Here is a 10340-nt window from a genome sequence, read left to right as displayed (position 1 = left end):
GTAATTATGGATACTATACATTAGAAAAATTTAATTAACTCAATCATACACAAAATAATATATCATAATTAATTATTCAAATATTTTTTAATACTAAGGGTAAATTTGTAAACTTACATTCTACACTTTTAAAATACTTTTTAAATCTCCTTTCAACTGTCACATCATTCACAAATTTCAATAAATCATCCTCACAAATTCACTCTATCGTCCCTCAATCCAAACAACCTCATATATCATCTCAAATCCTCATAAATTCATTCTCTCCTCTCCCCACAAATTTTCTCCTCATTTCAAACACAAAATTAATGTTTTTGTTGGATTTAATATTTATACAGTAAAATATAGATAGATTTAAAAATAAATCGATTTCCATGGCCAAAAGTGATTAAATAGGGTATAGTGATTGATAAAATCAAGCTAAAATTTATGATTAGAAACATTGAGAATTAGTGAAAACATAAATAGAGTTTTAGTAGTGGTTTGACTAAGGAAATGTTTATCTTTTCTATTATTTTTTTAAAGTCTATTTAAAATTTCACACTCTTGAATTTGAAATTTTATTCATTATAAAATGTTTAGTAATTGCCACTCTTTTAAGTATGATATATGATCAAAGAAGTTTTAACCATTAGACCTTACAAGTTTTGTTGTCATGTTATGATAATTATTATTAATTTTATAATGTTAATAGTATGTATATCTAACAACTTTAGTCTGTAGATAATATCCACCAAGTTTAATTCATAGGTAATACCCATTAACTCTAGTCCATAGGTAATATCTACTAACTTTATATTTGTCGACGAATTTTTACTCACGGGTTTGAATCCGTAGGTAATGCTAACATTACCTACAAATATTACCTATGGATCTAAATCGGTAGATAAATTTAGCATTATCTACCAACTTGAGTTTGTGGGATAAATTTGTAAATAATCTTGCATATTTTTTATTTTTATATTTATTTATTATTATTTTTATCTTTTCTTATATTTACTATTATTATTTATAATTATTATTTATGAATATTAGTTATGATTATTATTTATAATTATTCATATTGTAATAATAATTTTAATATTTCGTATATAATGATTATGATTAATATTATTGATATTATTAAAATTATTAAGATTATTTATATTTTTAATATTATAAATATTGTCAATATTAATAATATTGTTAATATTATTAATAAAAATATTTATATTAATAATAATATTGAATTTAGTTACAAATTTAGATTTGTAGGTAAAATTTGTGGATAATATAAAATTTATCTACATGTACATATTCGTAGGTAATATGAAGGTAGTGTTGAATTTGCCTATGGATTTAGATTTGTGGATAATATTTCATAAATAATTCAAAATTTACCTACAGATTCAGATTCGTGGGTGATATTTGTAGGTAATATTAAATTTACCTACAGATTCAAATTCGTAAATAAAAATTTGTTGATAAATCTGATTTTTTTTGTGGTGTGTGATGAAATAAATTTTAAATATTTTTATTGTTTTACATATTTAATTAAAAGTGTTAATAATTAGAAAATAAAATAATATTGTAAAATGACTTGTAGATTTTATAAAATAAAATGCAAACTAGAAAAACATTACTATACAAGTCAGGTTAAACTACTCTCCTAATAAATCTTATATTATGAATATATTTGAACAAAAATATAAAAGTAAAAAATATTTGTGTCTATAATTATATTTCTCGAATTAAAATTAATTGTATTAAACGATAGAGTTTAAGATTACTTGTGATTTTTCATAAATTAAAATTTGTGGATTTTCTAATATCAATGTAAATGAAATGATAGATTATATAGTACATAAAAATACTAGTACATGTTTTTATATTTAAATAAATGGATAAAATTAAAATGAATAAAATATTAAATTTAATGTTTTGCAATAGTTGTATTCAGGAAGCCTACTTATTTTATTTAAAAATCTATATCCTACTTCAAATATTTTATTCAATATTTTTAAATAACTCAATCTATCATATTTTAAATTAAAATTTTATAATTTGTCACCACAAATTTTTAACATTTTTTTTAAATTGTCATTTTATGCTAATTGAAAAAATTAAGCAAAAATTATTATAAGTTTTGACAATTTCAATATAAAAAAAATACACAAAAATCGTACATAATTATGGTGATTTTTGTGTATTTTTATTATACTATAAAGTCTTCATACTCTAACAACTTCACCGTTAAAAAAAAACTTAACAGTGTTTTAAGGTTAATAAAAGTAGGGTTCGTAAAGCACAACTTTTTTTTCAACATTTTTCGAACAAAACTCATTAAAACAAACGATGATCTCAATGTAAAAAAATTTAAACCTATCCATTCTCCTAAAATCGGCGCAAAATTATACCATTTTAATAAAACTTCCAAAATAGTTAACTTACAACATCCACGCAGTGAATAATAATATATATAGGTTTTGTTTGGTGTAGTTTTTCAATCCATTCATAATTTTTTTAGTGGACAAACTTCGTTACCCTTATAAAAAAATTGGTATATATACAAATTTCTTTTAGCAATATTTTTTGAAAACGTTAGATTCTAGCTTTCTATATTTATTTGTCATATCCTTACAATACTTATTAAATTCGCGTTTTATTCATTTTTAAAAAGGGTAAAAGTTTAATTATAATTTAAGATACATAAATGAAAAGAGATAGAGAATGATGTTTGATTAATTTGAGTATTTTTATTTGAAAACTTAATTAAAATTGAACATTTCATTGACTTTTGTAGATCTTTTGGGTTACAACATTGTATTTGACAAAAATGATTTCGGATTAATTTCATAATTGATGAGAAAAGACCAACAAAAGAATACAAAAATTGGGCGAATCGGGTCAGTCGCTGACATTGCATTACACAAACTTAGAAGTTGGATGAAGATAATTTAACAACTATCATATTTTATACTACCATCTAACAATGTAAAATATTATTATTTTATTTTAAAATATTATAATCTTATTAGTTAAAAACAATATTTGATTATTAAAAGAGATTATAAATTAAATGTAAGAGAGAAGGGTGAGTGTGAAATGATAATTTTCCATTTGATTTCTGTGAAACGATTTGATATCGATATCTCAGAAGTATGAATTTTTAAATTGTTTATTTGTCTTGTATCTCCTCCAAAATGATTTCACGTGCTTTTTAGCCAATTTTACCTTTCTTCTCTCTACTAGACTCTTCTTAAGCTTTCAACTTTTGGGCACATCCTTGGCAAAATATAAAAAACACTTAAGAAAATTGAAACTAGTTTAAGAACGCAAAGTCGGCGTTTTCCGTTACGAATCCTTGTCGGGGGCATCATTGCGGTGTTGAGTGGGGACCCATTTTGGGACATTGACTCAAAAACCACTGTGGACTCTCAAGGGTAACAAGTGTTGACGTTTTCAAAAAGCCTTTCTCGTATAAGTGTTTAATGTTTTCCCCCTTCCTGCGTAACGGCGTTATTTGCCGTCGTTTAGCTATAAATAAAGCCTCCAACTTCCTTCTTCGCATTACATTCATTCAATTCAACGTCCTCACTCACTCTCTCTCTCTGATATCAGCGACAATAACCCTGCTCTTTGCTTTATATTAATGGTTGCGTGAAGCAGAAGTTTGGAATAATAGTCGTTGTGTTCTCTACTCTCTAGCTTGCTACCTTCTTGGAGATTTGCTAATTATTGCAAACTTGTCACGTTTCTAAGTCAGTGTTTCTCGAAATGGGGAAGAAAACAGAGCTCGGAGATCACAAGGAGACAGCCAAAGTTGAAGCTGTTCTTGAGCTTCTCAGAAAACAAACCCCTCTTACTGTGAAGCAGGTTTTTTTTTCTTCCCTATACTCTTTCATAGGTTTTGTGGCTTAACATGATTTCAGGATAACTTAAATTGTGGTTATTTTGTTGGTGCTATTGTTGTTGTTGTGTAGGAGAAGTTTTGTAACTACGCTTGTGTGAAACGGTTTCTGAAAGCAAAAGGGGATAGTGTGAAAAAAGCTTCGAAGCAACTCAAGGCTTGTCTTGCCTGGAGAGAGAGTGTGATCACTGGTATATTCCGCAACAAGTTCTTTCTTCTTTTCTTCTTTTCTTCTTTCTCCTTCTAGCTCCTTCCCCACTTCATCTCCTTAATTCCTTTTTCTCGCAAAAGCTTTTTCCCGTTGTGAAAACAAGCCGACTTCTCTTTTTGTTTTCTCTTGCCAAAGAATCTTGCTTTTCCCTTCCTTTGAACCAAACAAACGTTAAAGTGAAACGCACCCCACTCTAGTAATCATTAGGTCACTCTCTTTTTCTTTCCTTCTCCGTATACCCCCACCCAAATAACACAGAAAAAATGAGTACTACTAGTACTTGTATTCTATTTTATTTTTAGTTTTCTTATTTTCGTTGAAACTTTGAATGTGAATACTGTTTTTCATTGATGGGATTTTGGAAAACAGATCACTTGATAGCGGATGATTTCTCAGCAGAACTGGCTGATGGGTTGGCCTATGTTGCTGGTCATGATGACGAATCCAGACCTGTTATGGTAATTTCATTACCCTTCTCTTCATTTTTTATTTGGGTTTGTGCCTTCGTTTTTATATTATTATTTTATTCTGTTACTGGAAATAAAACTTGTGATTTGAATTGGGGTGATAACAGATTTTTCGTTTGAAGCAAGACTATCAAAAGTTGCATTCCCAGAAAATGTAAGTTAGCAAACACCGAGATAAGAGTTTTTTAACCCTTTCATGATTTCATTTATGGTAGTGATTATTATAGCAGAAGCAAACTAAATAAACTGATGCTATTGTTATTGATTTTGTTTTTTGAAATCCTGAAGGTTCACTCGTTTGGTGGCCTTTACAATGGAGGTGGCGATTTCGACCATGCCAAAAAACGTAGAGCAATTTGTGGTGCTTTTTGACGCAAGTAAGTGCACATGGCTGCGTAAGCCAAATTTCCATAATGCCATTTTGAAACAATTATTGGTAAACAAACAAAAGAAGTAAAAGGGTGAAAGGAAATCAGAAGTGAACAGAAAAGATTGAGGGATCAGAACAATAAATGAGAGGGCAGGGATGATATGGAACTCTGTTGGGATCACCGGCAGGGCCTGAGGGACACACAGAAAGTGTCCGGAGTGCCCCTGGGGTGTCTCAGGCTCTAGGCTACAATTAATGGCCATGTTAGAAAGGGTATTATTGGGAATTGGAGTCATTATTGATATTCTCTACCCGAATTGGTCCATCTCAATCTTTAATGCTTCCTTAAATTATGCTATTGCCGTAGCACAAGGCTTCAGAGGAACAACCCATGATTCTCCTTTTTAGCTTTTGCCAGTACCCCCCTTTACCTTTTTTTCTCACCCCAACAATTTTATATTAAACAGTGAACACATTTTAAAAACAAGTTAACCCTAAGCTAATCTCAAGATTCAACACATCTGGGAAACATGTAAATAACAAGAGGTTGATTATTTGGTTGTTGCAGGCTTTTACAGATCAGCATCTGCTTTCATGAACCAATTGCTACCAGCACTGAAAATTGTGGCGGAGTACTACCCAGGAAGGCTATGCAAAGCCTTTGTCATAGACCCTCCCTCGCTTTTCGCTTACTTGTGGAAGGTAACCACAATTCAAAATCCTTACGTACCTAATTTTGGTAGTCTACCATGTACTGTTTACCAAGTGCCAGTTAAACTCAAACACTGTTCCACCACATTTTAGTTTGGTCTCGCTCTGATGTGTGTTGGTTGGGTATGTAATGCACCCTTTCTGGCATCATCATACCTTCAGATCATGCATGTTCTACTTTCTTTGACCACTACCAATGAATGGACCACTTCCCCTGATTTTTTGGTGGTCCACCCACTACCCCATGCCATACCATATCCAAACCAAGTCCATATAACTAAATTAAAAATGTGCCCCATGCACAAAAAGTACCGTCTTTCCCGTTACTATTCACCATTATCATAAATTCAAACGCACCACAATACCATATAGCTCGGCTACGTGTCATATCTCGTATTGAAATTGAAAACCAAAACCAAAACCTATTTTAGTTGTCTCGGTTAGATTCATAGGGTACGAGGGAACACTATACGTTGTTTTTGCTGGGATTGAAAAAGACGTGTGCCACTTATTTCTAGTTTTATTTAATTCAAATCAATTCTAATAATTAAATTACGGAATACCAATTATCGGGTGTGTGGTTTTGATGTTGGGTGCACTGTACTGCAGGGTGTTAGGCCGTTCGTGGAGCTATCATCGTGGACCACGGTTGTGTCATCGTTGGATTTCGAAGAATCGTTGGACTTCAACGACTTCGCGGCGTACCCGCGAGCCTCGTCCCTCCGATTCGATACCTCGAGCGTCAAATCAACGGCGAAGATAGGCTCCTGCTCCTCGTCACGCTTCTCCTTCACCGTGTCTCACCACCTGGACTCCTTGAAGCCATGGTACCTGAGTCTGACCGACACGTCAGCATCGAAAGTGGGACCCACGACTCCCTCGCCCGCGCTGATCTCGCCGCTGAACGCGCGCTCGCTCTCGTTCGCGTCGCCCGTCGCGAGGAACCCCCGCGGTCCCCCGGCCAGCAGGAAGGGCCTCTTCCCCTCCACCCCGCTGCCGCAGCGCGTGACGGCGCCACCTCGGACCTCGTTCCTGCAGTCGCCGGCGACGTTTTTCCGGCGAGAGAGCCACGCGAGCGTGAAGGGAGAGAGGTGCCGTGAATCGTTCTTGCCATTTGTGAAGTTCTACCGAAGACCGTACGACGAAATGGTTTACAGGTCGAAGATGCGGCCCCCACTCGGTGGCCTCATCTCCATTGTTTCCCCTCACATCAGAAGACGTCACGTTTCCGTTTCTCAGCGTTTCTAATATTTTAATTCCAAAAATCTAAACACCACCACACCCCAATCAACCCCTCTAATTTACCACTGCCATTTTCCCTTCACCTCAGTACATAGTATTAGTATATTTCAATGTATTAATTACTACTATTACCATCATTAAGTAGACATTGATTCGATTTTTGATCCCCAATTTCAATTTTCGAGTTCCCTCGTGCGTCAACTGTCCACACCTGGTGTTAGAATTTGAGCGTTTAAAGAGATGAATTAAAAGAATAAAAAACGACGACGTGCAAGGCGGGGTATGAAACGGCGTGCATCATATATGTTTCTTTTTTAGAGAGTCGTTTTTGGAAATTGCCTGGGAAGAAGGTAGCGTGGTCGAAACGGCGAACACCGAAATGCTCGTGGGTCTGAAATAGTGGTAGTAACAGTAATAGTACTGGTAATGGAATGAATGGGAAAGCGTTGAAAATGAAAAGAGGATGGTTTGTAATTTATTTGATTATTTAGTAGAATTTTGTAGTGAAGGGAATCATTTTGCGTGTACAAAGTTGGGTTGGACTTTGTTTGTTTATAATGAATAAAAGGAGGAAGGAGTTTGAAAAGTTTTGATGACAGTGTACGGTAAGTTTGTATTTTGTTGGCGGTTTGCAATAATAGTGGTATAGTATGTGTTGAGTTGGGTTGTACGTAGAATGGGAGTTGGTGGGAATATGTGTCGGGTTTGGTTGTGTGAGGGAGAAGTCAAAACTTGGTTGCAATGAGTAGAGTAGGAGTGGGCTTGCTCAGAGCTCACAGCTTCCACCTTCATGTGAGTGGTGTGTGAGTTCTGGAGCTAAGCAAAAGAGAAAAGAGCTTCGCATGCACCATTTAATGCATGCAGGTAGGTGTTGAGGGGGAAGGGCTACCACCTACCTACACCTAGCTGTTCTGCTACTGCTGCTGTTGCTTCAGACCCAAACCCAGAAAGACTCCTACAAACACATTCTTTAACCTATTTTAGCTTCATTCTTTCATTCAATTTCTTACTTCTAACATTTTTACTATTTTTCATAAAATAACACTTCACTATATTTAAATATATATTTTACAAATGATTTCTTTTCAATCATTATTATCACGTGCTTATATATGTCTTCTATTTTCTTTTTATTTCATGATTTCGTCACTGTTATATCTTTTAAAAAAATGGTACTTTAAAAGAAGAAAGTGTTTTAAACTAATATTTGTTGAGATTACTTAGTAAAACTACTTAATTTTTACCAATTAATGTCTCTGAAGTGGTCGGATTCACTCTGAGACATCAGTTTGAAATTAATTAATTAATTAATTAATTTTTTTTTTAAATTTTCGTGTTAGACATTATTATACAACTTGACAGCTAAGCAATAAATAATTCATAATATAAATAGTAAATACATTAGTTAGTTGTTTTTTTATTTTATTCTTAGCAGATTTTTATTTTTATGATCCAAGTCATTTAATCTTAGTTTAGTTATTGAGTTTGATGATTAGTTTTAAATGCTTATTATAATTTGATGGGAGTTTCATATAAATTGTTGTTTTTGTTGCTATTATTATATTATTCTTATTATTTTATTTTATTTCATGAGAAATATAATACATATTTTTTTTTACATATATACTGATTAATTATATTACATATTTAAAAAATAGAATATTAAACTAGTTTTTATACGAAAGATAACTTACAATTTGAATAAGTCTTTGTCTTCTGACAAATATTTTACTAAACGATAAAAACTCGAAATATTTTCTGTGTTTGGAAAACGTGAAATGAAATAATTGTGATTTATAATGTATGAAAATGAAAAATGGTAGTATTGAAGAGAAAGAATGTGTTATATAAAAGGAGTAGAAAAGGGATAGGGATTGTTGGTAGTTATTGGGAGAAGTGGAAGGTAAATGAATAGAAACGGTGTCGTTAGCAAGTGTCGTTTAGGTATCAAGGTTTGTGTTACTCGAAGTGAGATGATGTTAGGAAAATGGGGCGTTTTTTGGCACAAAAAAACAGTTTCACCTTTCACATCTCCCTAATCTGTTCTTTGTAGTTTAGCCCGAGATTCTGCATCATTGTCCACCATACTCTGCACTCTCTGTGCTTCCCCCACTGCCACTGCCACTGCCACTATTCCATTTGTATATGGCTTTTCCACATTTTCTTTTACTACTATTAAATTAAACCCATTCAAATCCTTTTTATCATTTTTATGTAACAATAATGTTTCTCTCATTAAATAAATAATATAACTCTTAATTAAGATTATGTGCTTTCCACCAAAACTCTCTACAACTCACCATCCTCATCTCATTTGTCCTAATTCCTACTTTAGGCCCAACCTATCCGAATAGAATCTTCCTGATTTTGGTTGGGCTCGTCTAGAGTCTACAAACCCCTATCAATTGGCCCAATGTTTCTTGCTTTCTTCTTTAATTCGTATTTTTGTTTGGATCGAGGAAAAGATTTAAGGAGATAATTTGAAGTGATTTGAAAGAAAAATATAAAGAAAATGATGTGGTTTGGATTAATGCATGTTAAAATGAATTAGTGAGAAGAATTTAGTAAAGTTTATGAGTGATATGATGGTTGTAAGAGGATTTTTAATTTTTTTAAAAATATATAAAATTTAAATTTACAAATTTACTTTTATCTTTAAAAATATTTGAATAATAAAGTATGAGATTTTTTTTTATAGATAAGTTAATTAAAATATTTGATATAAACCAATATTTATTTTTATTGAATAATTTTTTTTTATAAATACATATAAAAAATATTTTTCATAAAATCAAATTAATTTTTTTATTAATAATATTATTAAATATGAATTTATATTTATATTTATTATTATTTTTTATAATTTATTATTATTATTATTATTGTAATATATATATATATATATATATACTTATTTTACTATAGCTTGAGCAAAGACACATTTACAGTGTAAATGAAGCTGTGTTTGTTCTTTATTACTCTTTCCTTTTTGTTTGATTTTGTAATTCTACTCTTTCATTTGCTTTAAGGTGAATCCGGTGTAGTGTATGTATAAAACGACGTCAAACGTGCGATGGATTATGTTTGAATACGGTCTATACGCTGTTGAATGTTTGTTTTAGTATGTCTTGCTTTAAAGAAACAATAATGGAAAACATATCCCATCATATAAATTAGCCATACCAACAACGTAATAAAAGGGAATTTTTTTCTCAAATACAAATTCATATATCTGAATTATTTGTTACTTATTTATTGGCACTAATTATGTAATGGTGGCTTCGTGACCAATTCATTAGGAGTATTAAATAATTTTGAGAAAGGTTTCATTGAATGGAAAGAATGAAAGCCCTTTTTCTCTTCTTGATGTTTTGTTGAGAAAGTAGAAAGAAATGGTTTATACAATTTGAGAATTGAATAATGTTTAGGTAAGTTGGAAGTCAAAGTTTG

The 10340-nt window shown here is 31.8% G+C and overlaps 1 protein-coding gene across 1 annotated transcript; it reads left to right on the top strand.

The window, feature by feature from the left end:
• Positions 1–3489: 3489 nt before the first annotated feature.
• LOC137828704 (uncharacterized) lies at positions 3490–7061 on the top strand. Its single transcript, XM_068635384.1, has 7 exons — positions 3490–3855; positions 3963–4080; positions 4470–4558; positions 4675–4721; positions 4856–4944; positions 5506–5639; positions 6258–7061. The coding sequence occupies exons 1-7, from the start codon at positions 3757–3759 to the stop codon at positions 6894–6896; spliced, it is 1215 nt and encodes a 404-aa protein (XP_068491485.1). The 5' UTR covers positions 3490–3756; the 3' UTR covers positions 6897–7061.
• The last annotated feature ends 3279 nt before the right edge of the window (positions 7062–10340 follow it).

Source organism: Phaseolus vulgaris, chromosome 7 (assembly GCF_000499845.2).
Source record: "Phaseolus vulgaris cultivar G19833 chromosome 7, P. vulgaris v2.0, whole genome shotgun sequence".
Lineage (NCBI taxonomy): Eukaryota > Viridiplantae > Streptophyta > Magnoliopsida > Fabales > Fabaceae > Phaseolus > Phaseolus vulgaris.
This window is presented reverse-complemented; position numbering and strand designations above follow the sequence as displayed.